General features: G+C 37.9%; 1 protein-coding gene across 1 annotated transcript in view; it reads right to left on the reverse strand.

Moving 5' to 3' along the window:
• Window positions 1–12639: 12639 nt before the first annotated feature.
• Window positions 12640–26952, reverse strand: part of LOC107193958 (neuronal acetylcholine receptor subunit alpha-7-like) — a 246598-nt gene continuing 232285 nt past the window's right edge. The window contains exons 7-12 of the mRNA XM_015583497.1: window positions 26285–26479; window positions 24198–24284; window positions 20670–20779; window positions 18680–18821; window positions 17234–17631; window positions 12640–12807 (exon numbers count right to left, since the gene is read on the reverse strand). Of these exons, the coding sequence (XP_015438983.1) occupies window positions 12640–12807; window positions 17234–17631; window positions 18680–18821; window positions 20670–20779; window positions 24198–24284; window positions 26285–26479 (1100 nt within the window). The remainder of the gene's footprint in view (window positions 12808–17233; window positions 17632–18679; window positions 18822–20669; window positions 20780–24197; window positions 24285–26284; window positions 26480–26952) is intronic.

A 26952-nucleotide genomic window follows, 5' to 3' on the forward strand; every position in this document is an offset into this window, starting at 1 on the left:
ACGCGGGTTCGGTCGATCTAGCGAGGAATCACCTTCAAACGCCTGGAAGAAGTGTGTTCACGAGTCGTATGATCCATCGGATCGTCGCGGGTGTTCGTTCCGACGAGAAATCGTGCAAGAACGTCCTTAACAAAGAAAAAAAAAAATGAGAGATAGAATGACAAAAAAAAAAAAATAATAAAAGAAACGCGTTCTTCATTTCCAAGTGTTCGTGTAGTTACTCTGGAGGCTAACGCTGCGGAAGACTTCGACGTGCTATGTATAAGTATTATAGATCCTTACACGTTAAATTACGTCCGACTAGAGTCGTTTAATCTCGGCTAAGTGATCACGGTGTATTTACCGTGTTACGATTAAGATCGACGTTTCGTGTTACTTCCTTTTTCTTTTTTTTTTTTTTTTTTTTTTTTTTTTTTTTTTTTTTTTTTTTTTTTTTTTTTTTTTTTTTTTTTTTTTTTTTTTTTTTTTTTTTTTTTTTTTTTTTTTTTTTTTTTTTTTTTTTTTTTTTTTTTTTGACCCCTAAAAACGGCTATCGATATCTCGCTTGCTGTATGTAGAGGTAGTAGTATCATAATATCGGGAGGAAGAATTAGTCCCCGTCGTGAAACGTTTCTTGGAGTTCCGAGGAGATTGTCTTTGACAGTTACGCGACGCGGTGTCTCGATGAGCAATCTTAGTTATCTCTACCAGTTACCTTAATAAGTCGCTAAAAACGCTTGGATTATTACGAGTCGAGTAAAAGGCTAGGATACTCCCAGGGAAGGGAAAAAGGAGGAGGAGAAAGTTTCGAGGATCTCTGCCTGGAGGTTTTTCGTGTTCCTCTTTCTCTACCCCCTATTCCTCGTCCATGTTTCGTTTCAATCGCGCGGAGATCTCCTCGCGGAACGATCGAAAGGGGCTGATTTGTCGAGGATCCGGCGCACTCGACGTCCGACAGTCCAGAGCACTAATGAGGAATCGAGACCCCGTTTTGTTCGAGAAGGGAATTTTTGTACGGACGATGGAATTGAAGCTCGAACGGTTCTCTAAGGTGGACGATACTCGAGATCGAACGTCGAGTCGTGTAATATTGTAGAAATTGAACTCTCGGACAGCACAAGTGCCGAGAGAATAAGGTGAACGGAGAATTGAATAACGGGTCATCTTCATTCTTATTGAATTGGAGAATACGAAGTCCTCTACTTTTTAGTAGAGATCTTTCAGCGGTGCAATACGACACAGATATTTGTGGTAAATGTTATATATACGGCAAGAAATTAATGGAATGTAAGTCGTTTTTTAATACGAAGAAACTTTTTGAAAGTACGATACCCCATGCTATGAATTTACGTTTTTAAATTTACCAGAACGTTGCGTGGCAATTGCTGTTACTGACATTGGAGAAAGATATACTGATCAATTTTAGAGTCTTTTATACAGTCTGTGGATACAGATTTGATACTGTCTTAATTATTCAAACGAATTTGACAGAAGAATCACGTTGTTCCTCTTGAACATAGAGGTAGTAAATAATCATATTAGACAGAGCATAATAATTAGATAAGTTATGCAGTCTATAGTAAATATCAGAAATGTTTTTCGATTTAATTTTCCTAAAGTAAAGACACTTCGAAGAACAAACAAGAACCGACAATCATTACTAGTAAGTATGCCGAAGGGATTATTGCAAGAGCTTTACGAAATGAACAATCGATTTCTGTGGAAAAATGATCGATAAATTGCAAGGAGATGACCACATTATCGATTGACAAAAATCTCTAGTTTGAAAAATTCACTGACGCAAAGTTTTTTGAAATGACCTAATAATACGTAGTTTACTTTTATGCTATTGAAAGAAATGCAGCAGTAATTGATTATTCTGTGAATGTAATGCGAATCTTATTTTTGTATGTTTCGATATATCTGGAGTAGTGGAATAATTAATTTTACGTTAACGTAGCATAATGTTAACGTTACCGATATTTTAGCCCCTTTCTCTGATGAATATCGCGACCCATTGCAATCGACATAACATTTTTGATCGTGTTTCTGCGCGTTTTTCATTTCGAAACAGCATCGTTCGCGTTTGATTAAACGAGACACTCGAAAGATCGTAGGCCAAATCGATGTCCGTGTACATTATAATCACGTCACCCTGTACACATGCCCTACTACGGTCCTATTAGCGTATCAACCTTTAATGCAATTGTTTCTTTATATCATCTTGTCAATCTGTAATAATCATCGTTTGCCTTTTATTTTCATCGCTTCCCTATTCGCTTACACGAAAAAAAAAAAACTGTTCTTCATTGAAATCGCCTTAACCGTACGATTAACGTCGTAGAAAGAAAAAAGTTCAACACTTCGTACTGGCGCAGAGTTAATAAGTTAATACGTTACCGTTAGTATTATTTATTTATTATAATTATTATTGTTATTGTTACCGTTATTAAATATTATTAGTGCTAATTTTTATTGTTAATATTATCATTGTTTTCTCATCTCATTCGTAGTATAGTTATTATATTTTAATTTTCCCATTTGTTATTTATTATAAGGTTATTAGTTTTATAATGACAACTCTGCGTGTGACAAGCTGAGATTAATATATTTATATGTATATATTAAATATATATTATATATTATGTATATATATATATTAAATATATATATATATTTTTTGTTTATTAAAGGCGCAAATTGCGTTACTCCTCTCTGCATTTCCCTTCTCTTTGTCATCATCCCCCCCCCCACCTTTCCAGATTTCCTTTCCTGCTGCCCCTTATCGTTTGTTCGCTATCAGATTTGTTTGAACAGAAATCTTATCCGCATTTGATGGAAGGTTGCCACTTTCTGTCATTCCAACACATCACTATATCAAAAATCGTGTTTCCTTTAGAATATTCCTTCGACAGGTTCATTATTTCCTCCTAGTAATTACGACATTCTGACAACATTTTGACAATGAATATAGTAACACGATAGCGCCATGAAAAATACCGATAAAAAAAAGTCAAGTCACTTAACCCTTGGATTGCCAATTTTTATATTATTACAAAATAATACAGACAAAATTTATTTTAATTCTTCACTTCTACGAATCACTTGATACAAATATCGATGACCGAAAATTTGAAGTTACAGTATATAAATGATTATTATATTTGGTGTCCCTTTTAAAATACAGTTTCTGATCCATTTTCGCAATAAAGAACATTTAAATTCTGTTGAGTTTCCAGTTCTATCGGAAATATTAAATAGTTAATTCTCAGAAATCTCCAAAGGTGTTCAAGAAGAGATGATGAAGTTACTGTTGTCAGAAATCTTAAAACTTTCCCCTTTTCGTTATCGCACTCGTGGAAACACGATCGTTTTTTCGCACGTGGTATCGCCCAGTCACGACCATGAACGCGTGTATCTCTTAATCCCCTTGTAATTACGTTTGCTGTATCAAAATTGAAAGTGGTCTCGTATCGTTTTCATTCGTCAAGTTCAAGAAGGTGGAAACATTTCGGCAGTTACGTGAAATTAAAATCACCCTGCGCATCGATATCGAACGTCGATACGATTAAGAACCGATCGTCGCGCTTTCCGTTGAAATTTCGAACGTTATTACGATCACCCTTTTTTTTTTCTTTTCCCCCCTATCACACGTTGCCGCGATCACAATCAATCATCGACGATGATTCCGTGACGCGTATGTGACACGTTGCTCGATCCACGAGAAATGATTGGAAACGAACAAAAAAAAACTCCCTTTCCCCGGTGTGTGTCTAATTTTTATAGCTGTCTTAGCGAACGACGACACAATTAGTTTAACGAACGACTCGAAAAATCTTCTCTTCTTTTTTTTCTTCCTCTACCGTTCCTTGTCTAATTAATCCCTAAGACCCTGAATCTCGTGAACAGCTTAAATGCTTGAACGTTTATTTACCATTTTTTTTTTTCTTTTTGAGCGTGATAGTTGAAAGTCCACTCGAACATTAATTATTCTCACTAAGCGTCCGGCTTAACGGGGGCCGCCCGTAAAACGCCGATCTCCGCTGGTTAAAAAAAATAAATGAGCATCCGGTGAGCAATGAATTTTCGTTCCTTCCCGTCCGCCTCCCATCGTTTTAACCCCCCCCTCGCCACGTCCCGTATTCTCGCTGAGCAACTCGAGATTCGAATTCTTTTCAATTTGACTTCGATATGTTGCAACAAGTGTAACCGTTTTTCGCTTTCCACGAATATAATACTGTTTGGTTAGTCAAGAAACGATTTATCGTTACGCGTCTCTCTAACCGTTCAAACATTCCCGTAAAACCTCGGGTTTTCTTTTAAATTTCTAATCATTATCTGAGTTCACGTCTGCCCCGCTATACGCGATAATAATTCCGTCCGTAACATAACCTAGAAAGGTCTCGACTAGAGATGGCGTGCAAAATCACTGACAGTGATTCATCACAGTGATCGTAGAATCATGATCACGGTCGTAATTTAACTTCATTCACGACCGTGATCTTGTTATTATGAGTGGCTTTGCTCACTGTGATCGTAATCCTTGATCTGAACAAAAAAAAATATATTCAATATGATTTGAAAATTGATTACTTTACTATTTATGTTTTTAAAAATCAGTAGAAAGGAAAGAAATTTTGAAAGAATGATTTGTTAAAATTATACAATATATATCGCAGATAGCACATGACGCCAAACGCGCCTTAGACCTAAAATAGTCGTAAAAAAGGCGTCTTCAAGACGATATGTGCAATCTGGGATGTTATGTAATATATAAACTATAATTTATAATCATAAATTTATTCACTGTTCCTGATTATTCCTTTACTTTTTACGATGCAATTCGCATTTTTGTTTTGATATTAATATAAAATATACAGGTTATTTGACGCGTGCAAAGAACTGTTACGTTCTCCACCAATAAAAAATGATCACGAAAAATCACGAATCACCACGAACAATCACCGCGATTGTGAACAAACGTGATTCACCAGTACCAGTTCACGCTGTCTCTAGTCTCGACGTTTCCGCTCGCGCTGACTTCCGGCCGCCTTCGCGCCCCTAAACCCCCATCCCTCCCCATTGTTAAGAGCTAATTAAGTAACAAGTAGTATCGATAGCATCGATGTTATATTCACCATTAACAATCAGCGTTACACGTCCGTGTTAACGTGTTTGCATACAATTAAAATGGAAGGGTCGTCGCTCGGTCGGGTTACACCGTCCGGGACGTGCAACGAATGAGCCAATCGGGGACCGATCTGAGTAATTCGTTACATAATCTTATCGATTTAGTGGAAATTAAACAGCCCTCGAGTGGATATCGGTACCACGGGCATTAGCCGCGCGTGAATTGAATGCGATTTCCATGGAATGAATTACAATCTACCATCCGCCATTCTGCCTTTTCGGTTCATGTTCAGTTTTCCGTTCGGTTTTCAGTCGTAAATTATCCTTAAGATTTTTATTCTTTACGGATAGTCGTGGAACATCGTAGTGAGTAATCCGTTAATTCGATTAAAATACTTTTAAAGGCAATTCTCGAGCTCCTGCGCGATAGCAATTCTTCCGTGTTATCCTGTCGCACGCATTATCTATCTTCGTTTACGTGAAATAATCTCGTTAATCGATCGGCTACTGGAAAATGTTATAAATTGCCATGCGATGCTACATCATTTCGTCTGAAGCGTAGAGTGATTATTATTATCTTAGAGAGTCCCTCCGCCGTTTCTCACTGTAGTTTCAACTTCTCTCTTAATGGCTGAAATTCTTAGAGCTTATTGTAATATTTGTAATTAGTAGAGAATAAGTCTGCGAGCCAAAGCGTCTTGTTTTTTAACGTGCATTAGACACGGGATAAGATTTCTTTCTAATTCGTGGATAAAATGATCAGGTTAACATTCCGGGCTAGAAAATGACATTAAATTAAACAGCAGAAATAAAAAATTTGAAGAGACTGCAGCATTTATGCGTTTCGAAGTTTTCGAAAAAAGAAATTTAATCCAGAAATGATATAATATGTAGCTGATACCAACTATTTACATTTGAAGCGTCATTAAATACTCGATTGAATAAAAGTGATCACCGTTTCTCTAAATAAAAATTACAATCAAGAACTCTTCCTTCGTGAACATTACATCGTTCGACACATTTCATGTTCGACTTCCGAAACATTCGTTTATTTAATTATAATCTCAGCGTAATTATTAATCAAATTGGCCGCCGAATGGCTCAAATCGACCGCATTTCAATAATGTGTCGTCGCCATGCGACTCTTTCCACCAACTTGAACTACAGCAAACGTAGTAGCGGAAAAGAAAAAGAAGAAACGACCGCGGATAAGTTTTCGTTTCGCAATAAAACACGACAAACATTCGCTAATGGCCCTCCGAGTTCGCCAGGAATTGTAAAACGGGACGGCACATTCTATCGCGAAACGAAATCATCGAAACAATGGCGTTCAGAAAGGCGTGCAGTTTCGCTGTTTCTTTCTTTTTGTTTCTTTTCTTTTTACGATATTTTTATTTCATATTCTTGTCCGATCAATACCGTTGCATATCGATCTTATCGCCACATTTCATTCACGTTTTCCGCGGTTCTTCTGTTTCGTTAATGACACTCGCTTGCGATAAACCATGTATTACTTCATTTTTTTTGGTTTTTGAAACTTTTTCCTTTTTTGTCGTTTCCCTATGTAATACTGTATTCTACCGAAATCATCCGACGCGAACCATTATGTAGGAGCTTTAAATTCAATTCAATAGTGTAATTAGTTTAGCTGATTTACCGTTTTTTTTTTTTTTAAAGATCGAGAATGATTACGCCGCCAATCGAGCGTTATTGATTACCGTTTATGGCTTATATCCTCTACGTTTTTTTTTTCCTTTAATCCATCCTATAACATCATTAACAACGTCTTTTTCCTTTAGGTATTACTCGTTAACCATTATAATAGTATTTAAAAGATAACATGATTGGTTGTCGCGTCAATGCCAATGGCCAGAACGTGCTATATTATTATTCATCTTCTTAATTTTTTTTTTTTTTGGGCTTTTGCTTAATATATCATCAACAATACCCGTCTGCGAGACTATCCGTTAACAAGATTTCGATATTATCTTTTCCTGTTTTTCTTTGTTTTTAATAGCGATGGCGTGTTAATTTTTTTAGCTTCAATTTTGCTTCACACAGTCGACGAGATTGCTTTCACCTTTCGGGCCTTCGTTTCCGTTTTTTTTAATTCTTTATTAAAAGGAAGATATTAGCTCGCTTCGAGCACACGGATCGGTGTGCCGTTTACGCGTGCGCGTTTTCGTTTTCCGAATGCGTGATGCAGAATGATTTCGATTACAGCGACTGGTCGAAATGGTAAAAAACTGGAAGCTTTGCGCGGCTATTTTGGGATTCAATTAGTCCCCCGATTTGGTTGAGCGTAAACAGTGGTGTGCAATGTATATTGAAACAACGCTGTATCAGAAATCACAAACATTTGTGCGACAACTTTCTATATCTCGACGATGACCGATAAGAAACTTACGATTTCAGCAGTTTTTCCCGATTTATCATTCCACTGAAAAGTAAATTATCATTCGTATGGTACAAGAATTATTCACGAGCAATTAATTATTCAATTACTGTCGGCATGGAAAATAGATATCGCCACAGCCTCGAAACTGACCCAGCAAAAGTGTCGACATCGTCAGTCGTTGTTATAAAAGTTCTTGTATCACTTCCACGAGCATTAAACTAACAGAATTCAATCCTTTCTCGTCGTAAATTTTCACAAAATCCTTTACAACTTCGAAATGTCCATCGATGAAAGCGTTAGATCGGAAATTCTATACAAGGTTGTTTCAATATATAAACTCAACCAAAAATCAGTCGAAGTCGGGCAGAATACGCAATTATTGAAATTAACGAAGTACAGCTTTGAATCTAACAGTAAAAGCTCGTAACATTCACAACTCACAAAGGTAATCCCGTTTCCTCTCTCGGTTACGTGTTCCGTGACTGTTCCGCGTGTCGGATCGTCTGTCGTGCCACGGGTCCGAATATTAAATGGAATATCGTATTAAATACTGAGCACTCGTATATTGACTAAACTGTTTTCTGCTTTTAAACTCGCGTCCGACAGAGATTCGACACGTCCACGAAGGTTGTGCAACAAGCGCGCTGAACTTCAACTGGTTTCACGGAGACAGTTTCGAATTTGGTGAACCATCTTCTCTTTGATCACTGTTATTGCAATATTAAACGAAGCTTGTTTACAACTGTCTTGGTGGAATAAATGTATAATGACTTTGTGAGACTCTCTCTTCTCTTCGTAGAACACTTTCGTCCTAACAATTCAAGGAACCGACCTGAACTGATACTTCTTGGATCTTAATGATTGGATTTAGGCTTTCCCAATAAGGGTGGGGGACACTATTGAGGTGTCCGACCAAATCCACTAATTACGACCCTGGAAAGACCCTTTCAATTGCGGAAAACACATTTGGTGGATTATACCTACCAAGGGTATTGCTTATCTAAACTGCAGATGTTTGGGCAAATATAAATCTTTATGCGTGAATTTACAGAAACTGAAAACAAAGAGAGGTTTATTTGCTTTATAATGGGTTCTAGTAGAAACCGAATGAAACAAAGATTTTAATTAAATTAACTAAGCATATTTTACTGTATTGAATTTTAGACGGTCGGATATTTTATAAATGTATAAAATTCACAGTCTATTGTTGACTTGGTAGGGTTTTAATAATCTTATTCCATTTGTTCCACCAAGAATACGTAATAAATAATTGTCGATATCGCTTGAATGTTTGGGTACACCTGTGTTTCTTGAAAACTGATGTTTCTGTATTTTGTATTATTTCAATTACTTTTTCATGTATGTCATCTCTAGGAAAATAGGAAATAGACATTTAAATTTACGTAAAGAATTACATTCAAATGAGAATTGAAACTTACGGAAATTTAGTTTGGAACAAATAAAAGAGTACGATAGAAAGTTCTTTCGAAAATATGACGGTTCATCGATGAAGTGTAGTTTTATCACTCTATTTACTTTTGATAAATAATTGTGATACAGAAGAACTATTCTAATATAACAGTATATGTGTAGGAGGAAATGGAAAATTCTATTTTTGATTTTTCATTTCCATCTATACATATACTGTTATAATTGATTTAATTTACGTTTTAATAGATAAATTACGTGAAAATAAGAATTGTGGTTATGTAAGAGCCATGCTTACTCATATTGTACAAGACCAATACTGACAACGAAGATGGTATTTCTCTTTAATTTCGAACAGATTTGCCGTTCTTGTATTGCTTGCTTCATCAAAAGAAAATTCAGAAATTATTATCCACGCGCACACCAAACCTTTCAAGCGACAATTGCAGTGAGCAGACCCATAAATCTTTCATGCCCTAAATTGTTTTACTTGAAATCGTCAGAATACTTATCAGCATTGCACTACTTAGCTTTATAAGACGTTTGAGAATGCCCCGACGACATGGTACAAGAATAAACCGCTCAAGTTACAGTTAACCTTCTCAAATTCCTAATAAAGTCCACTTGCGATGCTGCTGAAATCACGGCATATTTATCGTAATCACAATTAACTTAACGTAACTAAGAACAATATATCGCTACCTCGTAACCAATTCACATTCGTTTCCTCGAAATTACATTTCGTTTACTTACACTCGTCACAATTTTCTATTCGACGCGTTCCGATAACGATTTTATCTAGGAAAGGGGATTCACTTTGCGCCGACAAACAAGAAAATTAAGCCACCTATGGCGTCCGTTGACGGATAATCCGACGTGGGCTCTTTTCACAGGACAAATCGCTAAAATTGTTTTGGCCATTTAGAGCGAGTGGCGTGCGGTCGGAGAGCAAGAGATTACAATACGAGAACCAGGCTTCGGCGGTCGCTCAAAATCGTGAAGCTTTTCGAAAGCTGTTTACAATAAAGGTGGAGCTCGTTCACGGACGAGAGATTGCGTCTCGATCGGGAACGAGCTCGTCGGGAGACGTTCCTCGCTAGGGGATCCGCGGCGGACTCGCGTGGTTCGAAGGGCGGGCACGATTTAAAAAAGTAAATATACATTAACAGGCTCGTGCTCCTTCGAATCTCATCGCAAGTCCTGGTTTTCCCGTTACAAAAAAATAGGGGGACCCGTCTCGTATCGTCGCTGAAGTTCCATGAATCCCGCGAATTTCGAGGATCCCGAAGCCTTTGTGAAACGTTAGATCGAAGAAGTTTGCGAGTAGCTGTTGTGTATACGGTGTGTGTGTGTGTGTGTGTGTGTGTTTTGTACGTGTGTGTTCGGTGTGTCAGGTGAGGAGAGAGAGTCTGTGTTTGTGTGTGTGTGTTCGCGCTTGTACAAGCGTGTACAGAGGGACAACAACGAACGATGTCCGCCGATAGAAGGGAAAGAAAGGCGTTTTAAGAAAAATGAGGAGAGATGCTGCGCTAAGATCAATCGTCAACCGTCAATTATCCATCCGTCCATACGTGGATATGCGTTCTCCGTGTCCCATTACCACCATCATCATCCACCCCCTCCCACGTAATCTCCACATCGCGTCACCATTTGTATTCTCCACATTACAGCTCGTTCAACGCGGGATATCCACTTACGAGCTAACAGAGAACAATATTTTAAACGCCCGTGCTTTACGCACGCGCCACCTTAAATCGTAGTATAAATCCCCCGTTTTACTTATGTTGTCGTCGATTTACTTACTAGTGATACAGATAAGAAAATTCACTGGCATTGTTTTGAATCATCTTGGCAGTTCATTGTGTGTAGTATTTTATTTTACTGATCTCTCGTTCACGTCTTTATCCATTTCGATATTTCTCTCTCTACCTCTCTTTCTCTTTCAAATATATACATATAGTATATATATATATATATATTTTTTTTTTCATAATTACATTTTCAGTTTTGCGGAATACTTAACGTGTGCGCTTTGCTGTTAATCGTCTTTGCTTCATTGTTCTTCTTTTTTCTTCTTATACGTCTGGTTTTCTCTGTAAGCACAATAAAAGGAGCAGTGTACCCTTCTTCAGCTTCTCGCTCTTTCGTTTGTATCTCTCTCCCTTCGTTTCTCTCTCTCTCTCTCTCTCTCTCTCTCTCTCTTTCTCTCTCTGTTTCTCGCGTGAGCTTACTAGTTTCCATGAGATTCTCTCTCGTTCGGGCGGAAACCAGGGCCAAACGAAAAAATTGTTTCGTGACCATGGACCGCACCGGAAAACTCGATTTATCCTTTAACAAATTCAAATGCTTCGACGGTCCTCGGTGTTCTGTATTTTCGTGTCGTGTATGCGCGTGTCTGTTTTTCCGTGTACGTGTACGGCGTGTGTGTATATGTCCCCTCTGTTGTGCACGCATCCACGCGGATTTATTTGCATCCCAGGCGCGAAAAATAGACATTTCCCACGTTTTAGAGGAACCGTTCTTCGATAACTCCGATGGATGGAATTTTTTCGATACAAATGAAATAAAACACCGATCCTGTCAAATAATAGAAATTCGTGAAATCGTTAAAGGATTATCAAGAAATTATTTTCGACTTATTTTCAGACGGAAAAATGTCATGCCACGGTTGCTCGTAATAATAGAAAGCACATATTAACATTTTAACTCCCAGTATTGCACCGATGCAACACTCATTTTGAAAATGCGTCGAATTCTGTCGCCGCTTAATATCGAACTTTTATTGGCAAGGATCCGTAGTTTCACTCGTATGACGCAGATCTCAACGTTTCTGGATCAGAAATATGGCAATTATTACCTCCAAAATAACTGAAAGAAGAATAAAATAAGTCGTTTTAATATCGATATTTTCGACTTCAAAATAACAAGATACAACATACATATCAGCCTCATACTTTTGAAATAATCTGAGCGTTAAAAGGTTAACTGAACTTCCCTGCTTCTAGAGTTTCCGTCCCATTCAAGGAATCCGAAATAAAGTAACCCACATCCAATTCATCTGATTATTGATTAATATTTAAATTGAACCGATCAAAATCGCGAGACTCAAACGACCCGTGTTTCACATGCCACAGAAGCCTTATCGTTCCACGATAGGGACTCGCAGATAGAATCTGAATCTCGAAAGAAGTATCGTCGAACGCGAGGATGCCTAGTGATCCCAATCCTTCGGATTCCAGATCTATAGGGTGGACAGGGACGCGCATACCTCAGCGTGCTGCGTGCACCAGGATGTGTGTATGTGTGTTATCCCCTCGATGGATTGTGTAACACGTGTGTCAGTGTCCCATTCATGTCCCCCTAACCCCATATATTTCATTTAAATATCGTAAAGAACGAAGAGCGATAAATCTTCGCGATTGCATTTCAATCCTATCGCGGGCGCGGATGCCCTGGAACGTGGCGACGCACGAGCCTGAAAGAACGGGACCACCGACACGGGACGAACCACCAAGCGTAGAAACGTCGTTGTAAAACGTCGCCCGCGGACACCAGCCGCATCGTTTTGCGCCCGGCGAACGCGTCGCCGTCGTCCCGAACGGGGGACCATCAACGTGTCCATCGCCGTCCGCACCGACACGATGCGCCCGAGCACTATCCTCGTCGACCTCCGACCTTCCGGCGGCAGTCTGTGTATATATGAATCACGTGACGATGATGTGCGGCGCCGACAGCAGGACGGTGATGGTAGCGATGATGGTGAACAGAGTAAAAATGATTAGGCACATTCTGTCGATCACCATCGCCGCGAACTTCCAGTCGTTCGTCACCTTCGTGTTCAGCTCCTCCGACTTCAGCTGATCCGTTATTATCTGGAACAGAATAGCGCACGGTGTAACGACGTTTCCGTTTATAAGAACCACCCCTTAGGAAATAATATTGCATTAAATAGAATAAACGTTCCATGTTAAGTATGAAATATCTGATCACCAGTGGCCACCTTGCCAGGAGAATTGCGTGTTGTAGGGAGACAGTTGGCTCCCGGGAGCTAAAACTTGTCCCCATCACTATCCACCGTTACCACGGAATAGTTTAGTTTAGTATAGTATAGTACGTGATCTCCCGGGAGAGGGGAATTTCAGCTATGACTCAGCGTCGTTAGCTCTCTAATAGTACCGCAATTGGGACTACCGTGGGCGTTACCCGGAGAGCTATTTCCCCCGACTTTCCAACCGTCCCAATTTCTTAAGGCCCGGGCCACACGGAGGAGGGGAAGTACTCGTGCGGAGAGTCATTAGGATCGTCCCATCCCTACCTGAGTAACAAGCTATGATGTTGGACGTTGGGGCAACCGATCCTTCGTCTCCTTAAATGAGTACCAGCTCACTCTTCGCTTCACCTACAAACCGAGTCTGTACAAATGGGGGTTTAATCGTATGTAACGTCATCGTTGAGAGAGAGCTGTATCTTCTATTTTAACCCCCTATCAGTACCTGCCTATGTCCCGAATAAGTCAGGAACACCCCCACCCCTGTCACAACAAAATACCACTCCCATTCACACTAACACGGAATAACAGTAACAAGAATACGAGGTTCTTTGTCTCTACGAAGGCACACAGCGCAAAAGTACGGTTGGAAAGAGAAGCAAGCGCGTGAGGATCCCCTACGATGCCCAGCACTGACATAGAGCTTTATACACTGGTAAGACTTCTGTACATCACGCTAATATTACTACGAATGAAAGCGTAACGTCCCGTTCCCACACACGTATACCCCCTCCACTACTCCCTACTACGCCCCTCTGTCCCTACGTAGCCATGTTTTCCCTACTTCTGGAATGTTGCTAGTAGCAAATGGTCTACAACGTATTATTTGTATTTATTAGAGGTGTGGGGATATCAGAGATTACAGGATCAAGTTGAGTCGGAGAAATTCGAGAGAGATCGTATGAGATCTTGATACTCCCGTAATGTTCAGGATCCCGAATCTCGACTCGGGCTATAAGAATGAGCGGGTAGTCCGCCTTTAGGTTGGCTAGAGAGATCCAGATAGCTGTCTTCTCTACCTAGCTCGAGGGCTTTCGAACCGATCTCGTCTGGTTTTTCCCGTCCTGGCCAGAAGGTCGGATTCTTGAGATTCGGGACGATCTACGCATACCTAGTATTTATGTATAATATAGATATCAGGATACGTATCTTTATTTACTTTCGAATGAAGGGTAAGGGGAAGAAACAGGGTTTGTACAGTTTGTAAATCTTACGATGTAAAACGAATTCTGTTGGTGGCAACCCGGACTACAGAACTGCGGAATTATAAAGGAATAGAAAGTAGAAATGTCGAAATAAGATAATGTTACAAGTTTGGTGCACGGGTTAAAAACAGTGGGTAAGTAATATAAAAAAAATTGACATTCGCAATGAGGTGTTTTGTGACATTTCTACTTTCTTCCCCTTAACTTTTAAATTAATACAGAGGAAGAAAGTAAAAGGATGATCGTTATTATTTCCACTGTCGTAGGTCGTAATTTAGTAAAATGTTAAGTAGTCCTGTAGTGATCCCGTAAATCTGACTCCTCCAAATTTCACCAACTTATGACCTACTAGATGTAATGACCTTATACATAAAGCACGCCGTTGAACTCGTATCAAGAAATGGATAATATGTTTAAAAAAATGACGCATTCCGTTTAAAAAAATTAACCGAACGTTGGAATCTTCCCACTACTCTACCTAAAAAATATAATTTGCACCACATTATGTCTCCCTGGATACCAAGTAAGTTTTGTAAGAACATTTTTTTGATACCTTCAGTTTCTTACGAGATATTCCATCTGGGTTAGATAAAACAGACTCTCTGTACAAATAATTACAGCACTGATTCAACTGTTTGCTTGAATACTTTCAGCCAGGCGTAATATACCCTGGCCCCCTCAAATACCTCTACGTCGGGCCAAGAGGGTTGCTCTCGAGGATTGCCCCCAGTGGATCTTACTAGTGGACACAGACGCGAGAGTAACACTCTGACGATTATTATTCTTCAATGAATGTTGTTTCTACACTTGAGAGTCTAATTCGCGGGAGTTCACTGCCGAGTGGACACGGATGCGAGACTGACCCTCATGTGGAAATGTAGGATAAGATGAAATCCGGATCATGGATTAAAGTTATAGTCTTATTCTGGCAAAAAAGGATATAATACATGTAGTAAGTACTGTTGAAGGTATAGTATACCAAAAACAAATTTATTTCTTTATTCAAAATGAATATTATTCTTTTGGCAGCCACTATTCTTTTAGAAATTTTCAGATCTGGTATTCTCTAGACTTTTTACTGCTTGTCAATACTGAATTACAATACTGATAAATATTTTTTGGTAAAATTGTACCAAACGATATAATAATAACATCACAGTGACTAGGAATTCTACGAAAACTTTCACAAGAACAATTTTCAAATTGTTTAAAATGTTTAAAATAATGAGTTAAACAGAATACTGATTGGTAAAATACTGAACAGATTAAAGTGAGCCATCAAAATGATTGCTATATAAAATTAGCGAATGAGAGAAGTAGCTTGATACAGATAAAAATTGTTTTTATTCTTCGCATCACGTAACGGCCAATTAGTTACTCTCGAATATAAATTAAGAATATCGGAATGAAACAATCTAGATTTAAATGTGCATAAAAATTGTTATTGGTTTCTCTTAAAATATCCAAATTAAAGTAAATATTTGAGAAACAAAGTGTTCTCGTTAAAGATCGATAAAAAATATTTGTTATGTCCCTTATTTAATGAATAAATTTCTGTAACATATGGGAAATAAAACGTATCGTATTAGAATATACCATTGTTCTGCAACAATTTCAATTATATTTTATCTAACGAAGTGTAAAGTTTCGGTTCAGTACGCGGTTCATAATTTCGTACGCTGATAGGTTTCGAGTGTTTGACTTCAGAGGATCTGTTCCGAGTGGAGAAATGGGCGGAGCTTAATAATACTGCACAAACAATCATAGAACAGAGAATGATTTCACGCCCATCAGCAGACTCAACTTATACGTAATCTCCGGTTGTATAGGTGACCTCATACAGAAGTTTGAGCATGAATACGCGATGTGAAATGAACGTACACATCCTACTACCATGTTGAAATGATAATAGATTAATTTTGGAAACATGGAATATTCACCGATGCATTACTTGTGAGCACCTGGGCCAATTAAAGAACAAAAGTCAAACAAAAGTAGTGTAATTAACTATGGAATCAATTTTCACAGAAAGTCAATTAGCATCTATTGTAGCAACTCCAACGTATAGCATTTAATCGTTCGTCCTTAAAACCCTAAAAGAAGAATTATTACATAATTGTCCTATTTGATATACCTTACTACAAAAAGCATTGTAAACGACGATTCCAACAAGTTTTCACTTCCTTTTACAGTTTGAGGTATAGTGCAAAAGGAGCCATTAAAAAAATGTTTCTCTCACTTCCAGAGACATTGAAGTGAATACTTTTTATTGATCCGTCCTCATATTCTCCTCTAACAGGCCACATTTCCCAACGAAACTTCAATTTTCGTCCACAAAGGGTTACATAAAATTAATGTTCGAGCAACAGATGACAACGTGAAGACTGAAGCTTCGAGAAGTTTTCATAACTGTCTAAGGAACCCACGAAATTGTACCTACGAACCCAAACAAATGAAACATTCAATGGGAAAGCGGTGAACCACTCACAAGGGAAGTTCGGTAACCCGAACATTCCGATTTTTTTCAAACTTTGCAGATTTGTACGGGACCTCAAGAGAAGTATAGCGCAATTTTTGTTTTTGTCCCAATTTCAGTTCTTCAGAGTGAAAACATCCCTTGAAGATAGATAAGTATTTCCATATTTCCCTGTATATATTTAAAATTAACGTAGATATAAAAAAATGGTTATAACAAAAATTGATTATTTATTGCTCTATAAAACGGTGCAATTAAAGTGATAAAAATTCTTCGTTTAAATAAAAACATCCTCCTCCACTTTTCTTAATTATCAATTTAATTACATAAGTCATTCAATTTTTGTTATAACCATTTTTTTATATCTACGATAGTTTAAAAAATATACAGGGAAATATGGGAACACCTATCTACCTTCAAGGGATGTTTTCACCCTGAAGAACAGAAATTGTGCCAAAAACAAAAATTGCGCTATACTTCTCATGAGGTCCCCTAAAAACCTGCAAAGTTTAAAAAAGAAAATCGGAATTTTCGGGTTACCGAACTTCCCTTGTCAGACAGGTGTATACCTTGATCTCCTTGAGGATCAGGATGAGCTCGTATCTCGCACAAAAACACGCGTTCTGGAGTATAGTTTCGACTTGGGGGCCAGGCGTTTCTGGTGGATGCTGATGATGGTGCGGCGTGTGACCGATCTGGTGCGCCGGATAAGAGGAGTGTGCCAATGGCGTTGCGTGTTGATGATGCGGCGTCGCGGCGTGGCTGTGGTGATGATGAGGCGTCGCGTGTATGTGACTGTGCCCGTGGCCCATCGTGTGGGGATGGTGGGGACCAGGGGTGCTGTACACATTATTCAGGAGATTGTTGTGGGACGCCAGGGCGTTGTCCTCGAGGTCCAGGACATTCGCCAAGAGGGACTTGCTGCTTCTCTGATGCAGCTCCAGGTCGCCGTATGTCTTGCTAGTACCTGTTCCAACAAAATGTTCTGATAAACAAATTTACCATCATCCATAAAAGTTGAACCATTTTCCCCATCATATTCACTTCGGAAAGTAACACTTAGGATCATTTAGGAATGCAGAGTAATGTTTGAAACAGTAAATCGAGCGTATTATACTTCTCTTAAATTGTCCAGTGTCCTCCTTTTGTGTTAAAACGTTTTAACCTAGGTGTGGGCATTGAAAATTGAGTGTTTCTGAATTTATTTCGATTTCTTTATGCTCGGCCAGGGTCATTATTGATTCCTGTGGAGTATACTAGAGTTGCAAAATAAGAATCTGACGGATTTAAAATAAAAGTCCAAGGAGGTCATTTCAATTGATCACTCATACAACATGCCCATTAAAATTTTTTCTTTATTTTAGTATGCAGATTCACTGTCTTAAACGTGTCATGCATTCATGAATCATCTTATATTGGACGTTGGCAATTAAAGAATGGTACTTGGTGTAATAAGAAATATTAGTTTGAAGATAGAATTTGTGTAAATTACTCAGAAAAAGGATGGTGTTAAGTTCTACAAGTCATTTTGAATCTTTCTGCTGGGTTTCCCTATATATATGTATACCAAAACAAAATTGTTCAGGTTATTTATAAACATTTACATCAGGAATGATACGTTAATCAAGCTTATATCCATTTGTTCCTCTAAGTCTTGGCTCTAACATATGTATTATGAAATTTCAATATTACTTATCTCTTTTTAATAATTGATAATGAAATCAGTTTATGACTTAACGTATGGTATTAATCTACTGGAAAAAGAAATTAACACAAGGAGAGGTAATTTTTAAATGCTAACATTGATACGTAATTTTTGAATGTAGAGTCACGATTTTTGATTAGATAAATACAGTGGCAGGGTGTATACGCATGCACGTGACTTTGGTTCATGTCAGGTACAGTGATTTATAGTGTATTGTGCACGTTCCGGTATTTTGTTGCGTCAGTTCATCGTGATTCGTGTGAAATAGTAATGAAACATTTATAGAGACAGTAGCAGTTGTTTTCAGTACTTGTATCGATGCTTTTTCGTGTCACTATATTACCGGTGACTGGAGATGGTTTTTGAGACTTTTGCCCTTCCTTCTCGTCCTTTTCAACAGGTCGTGACATACGAAGTAGACAAGGCAGCCAATAAAGAAAAACCACTCTCACCTGTAAATCAGAATCGAGATGTAATTAAGACTGTGACATAACGATTTGTTCTCTAACAATGAATCGCAATGACAATAATATTTAAAGACCTTGGATTCATATGAAATTAATAATTTTGAATTTCATTACAATTTTATTTATATTTATTTATTGAAATTATTTGGTATGTATTATAATATTTAGAAAAAGGTTGCTTCTTTTAGACATATTTGTTGCTACAATATTTCTTTACAGTACTTTAGCTCATAGAAGATGAATTGTAAAAGCAGCAAACCGACTTCTTCAAAAGTATTTAAGCAGTTAAAGAAATCTATGAAAATGTGAAGCGTGATGTCGCGAGTAGTATCAGGAATTATATCTTCAAGTAGTTTATGTCAATAATACCTGAAATTTAAGTAAAAGTCCAAATTGCCTACTTGTTGTTTATATATAATAAATATAACTATATTACACTCGAATACAATACCGTTACTGTTAATGCAACAAAATTTTGCTAGATTATGGCTTCAACAGCCATATAAAACTGGAATACTTATTATCCGGTTCCCACTAAATAATCTGATTACAATGAATCATTAGCCAAGTCTGCTTTCTATATAGAATTATCTGACGAGAACATTAATTCTCTCCATATTTTCGACAAAAGGCGTAAACGATTAATCCAACCTTTCGAAAAAATTTCAATATCAATGGATTTCAGGTAAATGCCAATCCTCGGTTTTCTTATTTCACTTCTTACGTGGCATCGAATACAATACCCATAAGGTATTAATGTTCGATGTCGTTTATGCGATTCTCGTAACCCAACGGGATACGATCGCCCGTAAAATCCGTGCGGGAAAATAATCTCGTGTCACTCAAACGGGTGAAACGAGTTAACGACGAAAGTAAACCTGAAGGGCACTTTCGGGCACATGGTCTCACGCTAATTGAAGCCAAGTATACGATGAGTTCGTCCACGGAGTAGCTTCAGAGAGTGCAGATGGACGAGACGAGACGAGACCTCCGATTTCGGTCAAAATAATGCAGAGACTACATCCACCGAGTACATGAAAAATGTGAAAAAGGAAACTACGAAGGCGAAGCACATAATTTTAAAAAAATACAAACTGCTAGCATTAGTATCGTATAAACTACGATTTTTCGTTACTAAAGATACAATCTTCTGCTACGATTCTCGGTATTCAATTTTAGCTGAGATCGTACTGTTGTTGTTGAAAAGATTATAGCAATAATAATGAGGTTTTTATTTTATGACAGAAAAAATAAAGGTAGCTAGTGGTGTCAAGGTAAGGCGGTAAGCCTTTTGATGGTTTTTCTTCGAAAAAAAAAGCTGTATTGAACTTTACGAACGAAGAGAGCATTTACTATTTTGGTTTCTACGAATAACATTCACTTTATTAATTTGCAATTAATTTGCAATTACCAGCCGTTTGTGTACTACAATGAATCCTCGATTAGTGTTCGAAGGCTCCTCGGCACTGATAAGGACAGGTCCCCAGGTGTAACGCTGACTTTTTAATGAGGTTCAGCACAATGATAGAGCATGGAATTCTGAAGCCAATGATATTTGTTTCAGCCGCATATGTCCATTAGTTTATGAAATATTTAATGTTCAGAGCCAAGGAGACTTCAAACAATCATCGAGCATATACTGTACTTTCTTTCCAGGTATCATCGAAGATGAAAATGTCTGCCGTAGTTATAGACGAAATCTTAGGACTCATTAAATGTTAGAGAAACTGGACACTAGTATAAATATGTTTAATAGAATCATTACTATAGCTCTCAGAACAAATTCGACGCTTTTCAATACATTGACAGGGCAAATATCAAACAAGGACTTACCCACTCGGACATTTCGTGTGTGTCAGGATTTCGGTGATGATAATTCAAAATAAGGATGGTGCTGACAACACTGCTGGCCACCATGAACATGATACAGTTGAAGTACGTACCTGCGGAAACATGAAAGAATTCAGAACCTTTTTCGAATTGAAATTAAACTCTTACTCCTTGAACGATAGCGATCGAGACACGATAACCACGCATTAAGATTTAACTGGCGAATGAATCCTCGAACATTCATTAAACAAACGAACCAGACATACCATAAACAGGTACGCATAAACAATTTGTAAAAAAAAATTTAAATGAACTCATTGTGTGTCCATGAAATGTTTGATCGTTTAAAATCAGCAGGGACCCGTTCAACGGCACAATATTCCGTAAGAGTACGTATCCGTGAATATTCTCTTCCCCCAATGGAACACAAAATACTCGCGAAGGTACGGTTTCCCCTCGTTCATGATCGCCTCTTTATCGCTACGACGAAAATGAAATGCAGTCTGAAGAGGGTTCGAGTCGGAATAGAACCCCGCCGAGCTAATAAGAGATTAAATAAAGCGTTTGGAAAATCATAGTCGAATATCAAGCAAGTGGTTCCCCCCATTCAACGAAAACACGACCCCGGAACATGATCCCTCGAATTATCGATCCGACGATTTCATGACGTTCGCTCCGGACCGTCTGGTATTCAAGACGTCAACGAACGTTTTGTTCTGGAAGCCAATGTCTGACCCGCACGATCTGTTACTACTGACAGGCGAGTACCACTGTCAATGGAAACTGGCCCCGGCTCTGCAAATGGAAGATTGTCAGTCAGGGATAAAGGGTCGTATATACAATAAGCCTCGGTGCGCGATATAGGGGTCAGAGCTGTGTCGCATCTAGATCCAAGATCTATGCGTAAGCCCCTCTTCTCCCAACAGCAAAAAGGGATCCTTGGTAAAGAGCTTCTTCGAGGGAGTCACTGTATCGAAGGATCTACTTCTCCACCACGGACGTATCACGATAATAAATCGCACGTGCATTTCGTCTTTGCTCGATGATGATAAATATCGCGATTTTTCCTGGTGAAAATGAATATCGAGTCGCGTGCGACGTAATGAAATATGCTTGAAGTTCGCGAGCTTTATCACTGTCGTAACTCCAGGACCGGTCTTTTATATTTATTTCGCAGGCCGTTTTATCACGGGGCCTCGTTCTTGCGGTGAATATGGATCAAAGTGGGATCCTTGCGTCTTTTAATAGAAAGAACGGAATACAGGATTGTCAGGAATTTCGTAATATTGTTCGCTGGAATGTTTACTCTTTTATGTATTTTTAATATAGAATTTTTTTGAATATCATGGTTGATTTTGCATTTGGAAACATTTTGACAGATTATAAAATGATTGAGTAATTACGGTGGAGGATTAAGAATTAAAATTTATTGTGACTTCCGTGGTTTGGGGGACATGAAGGAGGAATAAATATTTCTTTCGAATACCGTACCGAATTCTACCTTGCGTATTCTGATATTATGTTGCAATCGATAACAGTACCGGAATTTTCACTATGATAGTGAAGATTCAGTTTCAATTGCGATTCCGATCACATACATTTGTGGAATAATTATCATATACGTGTTGAAAATTGTTAGAATCTAACGACAGGTGAATAAACTCGACGTGATTATAAATTACATTTGCCTTATACCTCTACATCCTGAATCTTCTTCGTAACTATAACAAAATTTATATAACTTAAAACCAACAAATATATCCACCTTTAAATACAAATTAATAATGAATTTACAATTCTAAAAGATTTTATTATTACTCCAATATCTCAAGGTAGAATTGATAATCGCTACAAAGAATCTTATCTATATATAGCGAAAAAAAATTAAATTATACCAAAAAAATATCGATATATTTAAGAGTCACAGGGGACTGTAGAGGGTTAAATTTTCAAGAATGTACGAAAGTTCGTGTTTGAATATTACGTAATAAAATTAATATTCTATTTTTTATATCGACTACTTACTTCCAATTGTTCATAACTTTCGTCACTCCAAGCATGAATAGCAGTAGTTCAATTGACTCTAAGTTACAGAATCATTTAACTCGCATTATTCTCCCGACGCAATCGAAATTACATACGTTACAATCGGAACAGTCAAGACGTAGCGTCCCCGAATATGCGATAATTCACTCTGTGACTTACGTTCACGGTAATAACTCGCAAAATTTAATCTCACGATTTGAATTTAAATAGACAACCCAGCCTCGATCGCCGAAGAAATATCAGGACGAAGGTGTGGAAACGGATTAAACTATAATATATTCTTCTACTTCGACGATCAATTTCCTCCTTGGAAGCCGTTTCACATAAAATTAAATGGAATTTTACACATTCGTCAGCCGATAATCTAATCCACCGAAACGCGTCCAACCATCGACATCCCGGTTGTAATTTATTCAGCACCAAAGATGAACGTAAAATTGTGTACCAGAAAGTACATTTTCCGAACAATATCATGTAGCGTTCGGATAATGGACGGGTGGGCGGGAGGGATAATCGAGGCTCCGCTGCATTATTTAACTCCATCGCCGGTTTCGGTCCAAATCTCCGATGCAATTGCGAAGCCGAGCACACTTAGCCGGCACTTTCGCACGCGGAACCTATACAGTGTGGTCGCTTATTGCTGAACAGTCAGAAATAAGACGATTGTGAGGAAATAAACACGAAATTCTAAATAATGCTTTTACACGTTTAGAACTTTTCCCGAGATAAATAATATGTAAAAATTTGTTGATTACGCGAGTATATAATTGAAACAATGAACATTTTTTATTTTTCGTTTTATTTCAATAAAACTTTTACCAACATGTTTGTGAAATTTTTCTGATTAAAATGACACTAAACACTGTTCCACACTCAGTTCCTTTGATTTAGAAGAGAACCCATACGACCGGTTAAGTATTTGTCAAAAACTCAGGTGAATTCCTATTAATGTAACTCGTTTAGAAACACTTCTGTATTTACGTTAAATTTTTATAAATTCCCCAGAAATCTTTCGCGCAAAAGCTGGCCTGATCAAAGCGGTCAAAAATGAACGACTTCAATTAAGAAGCACCTTACATTCTAAATACGTTCAGCTAAAAGGGGATGGAAATGAAACAGATTCATGAAATTTTAATGCACCGAGAGAGTTTTTGTCCCTTTGAAAAATTAGAATTCCTTCTTTCGCGTGGCCCTGTTAGCGACCCGTCAATTCTTAATTCGTTGTCAAACGATGTGAAACGAATACACGAATGTCCGCGACACGGTACGGTGTTTGACCGTCTCAGGTGAATTATGGATGAGCAAAGGATCAGCCTGACCTCTATCTTTTCATCTTCGTAACCTACCATTATTCCTCCGGATAAACCGTCCAAAAGAGTCTCCACCGACCTTTATTTCCACGCAAGACGACTGACTGACTCCGTGGGCAACGCGGTACGATGAAACGAAGTGACAGAAAAGGGGTCTGGAAATTCACGGACTTACCCAACAGGGGCACGGCGTCCGATGTCGCTGGCATTGTCTCGGCCACCATATTCAGGAACACAGTGAGGGACAAGAGAATGGTTACCCCTGCAAGAGAGATTCGTTGATCCATGCGATTATATCAAATGAATTATTGCCAAATGAATTTACTAAGTCGGTGCATATGTCATTTCATTACGTTCCAAAGGCAGAATTATTTTTTCGTTTCACACTATAATACATCGATAATGTTTATCAACTATTGCTAGAAATATTGAGAGCGGATGAACGAAAGGTTTTCATGACTGCGTCGTTGTAATTAATTTTTTACAGAAAGTATACGTTATTCGTGTTCTTTCCAAAATCTTTATCTAGGATAAATGTCCCAGTTAATACCAATGTCTCTAATACTGCCACTTCATCCATTTTAGTTAATGAAAACTTAATGCATGAAATGCATTTTAAAATCTGCAGTTTAAAAACAAAAATTTATTCAGAAAGATCAATTCTTTATGATTAGAATAAAACGGAAACGAACATCGTGCGACAAACTGTTCCGAAGGTCAAAATTAATTTTGTACAGTCTATTTTCATTTCAAAATCATAATTTTTTACATATCCTAGTTTTGGAAGAAATTCCTTATGGGAAAAATGATGACTTAAACCGGCCCTAATTTCACATGGACTGCATCTCTCAATTTAATACAAAATCTTTGACATCCAGTCCAAGAACTAACCGATTTGTTGTGGAATGGCCCTGCACAATTTTTACATGTACATACATACACTACTGCTCGTAAGTATTATGACATTTGGTCTCTACGAAGAAAATTGGATGTTTCGTACACATTATATAATTTAGGTCACTCTTATTACTTTATAGTAACATAAGCGTTATCCATCGAGCTTTAATACTCCTTAAACAATATTTACGCGACACCATCAGCAATTTCGTAATGCCTTGTAACATTTACTGCTCATTTGGTAAGTGTCCTAGTACGAATGAGCAGATTCGAATGCAAAGTTTCTCACTGCATAATGACAAGTAGATTAATGTAATAAAATAAAGTAATACAAAAATTATAGTAGGTGATAGAAAAATAATGTAATAATAATTTACTAATTCGTATGCAAATAGCAGATAAACGCGCGTTCATCATCGTTACTTCCATTGTTAACCATTCCGAGAGAATAATTGTGGAGTCGAATATTTTTATAGATCGTACGTGCGCTCTGAATCTTGAAACGTCGATTAATTCTTGGAAAACTGATCAATAAATTCCAATTGTCCGGTGATACATGAATGTCTGTGATCGATATCGATGCGATTGTAATCTCTCGTGCATTCGATACGTTACGAGAACTCGACTGAATCTAATCACGCGTACAGTTATAGCCCGCTCTCCGAGGCCTGCAAGGAATTGGAATTATTCAGCGCAGCGATTTCAACTTGCCAAGAGTGAGCGTTCATCGGTATTCGATGGGAGAACTCAGAATGAAATAATACAGCCGTGTGTATATGATCGCGCGAGGAAATACACGGGCTAAGTAAACGACTGGATTTCATAATAAATAGATTTCGCCCGTTTTGTTCACGAAACTTGCCTGGCGCGACACTTTCAATGTTGTTTAGAGAACGACAGGTACTTTACAAAATGGTTTTCAAAGATAATCGGGATTCTAATTAATTTTAATTGTAATTCGGGGGAGATTTTATTGTGTAAATATTTCTTCAAAATTCTATTAGTAGACAAAGGTGAACAAATATGCTATTCAGTTAAATTTATCCTGAGTCCTTGGAGTATAATTTTTGAAAAATTGTAAATGCAGTAGAAGGAAATCCTATTGGATCGTTCCAAACATTCGTAGCGTTTTAGAGGTATCATCTTTTGTAACAAATCTAGAAAATATGCACTATTATTGATTTGTAAAAGTTAATTTTACATCGTATGGGTTGATTTTAGGATCCCCGTTGATTAGAAATTTCTTACTTCTCTTGGTGAGTACTATGAGCGTCTAAAGCTCTTACACCCTTCTTTTGAACACCCTGTATGTAAATTGGGTTTTAACTTCAATCTTGCGATATGTACAATGGCCACGAAGCTCACCTAAAGAAAGCTTCTCGCCAGAGTCTGGTGGCAAGGTGAATCCCAGAACGGCCATGCTGGCGATAAGGACGCATGGCACGATCAGGTTGAAGAAATAGTAAAGTGTTCGCCTTCTGATGATAACCACGAACGTAATATCTATATATGGCTCCGGGCAGCAATTGTAGTAAATTTCATTCCTTTTACCAGGCACCCCTGCAACAAAAACATGTAAGTAATTATTTGAATCTGTCATAAGTTTGTGGTATTTTTTATTTAGATTAAAAGGTCAGATTAGTGTAACGATGAAATTATATTTTTCTCTGTTAGTGCGAAGAACAAAAAAGGTCGAGTTATTGACACCTAATTTTCGAATCGCTACTATTCTTGCAATTTCTATTGTAGAGTTGTAAATTGTGTTGTTTTATTTTATTTGGCATAAATAGAATTCCCGTTTTTATGCAGTCCAATTGCAAGGTTTCTGTGCAGCCTTCGGTTTGAGAACGTGCCAGGTGAAAAATTATACGTCTAAATTAATAATAAAATACTACTTGATAGACTATTAGGGCATTAATAAATACAGAAAGTTTCAAAGGAATCGGTTCTTTGAATTTGACACAAATAATTCGCAAAGATACGTTTCTCTTTAGAGCGAACACTAGTCTGGTCTCTTAATGAAATGCTATACT

This window comes from Dufourea novaeangliae, unplaced genomic scaffold, assembly GCF_001272555.1.
Source record: "Dufourea novaeangliae isolate 0120121106 unplaced genomic scaffold, ASM127255v1 scaffold21, whole genome shotgun sequence".
Taxonomy (NCBI): domain Eukaryota; kingdom Metazoa; phylum Arthropoda; class Insecta; order Hymenoptera; family Halictidae; genus Dufourea; species Dufourea novaeangliae.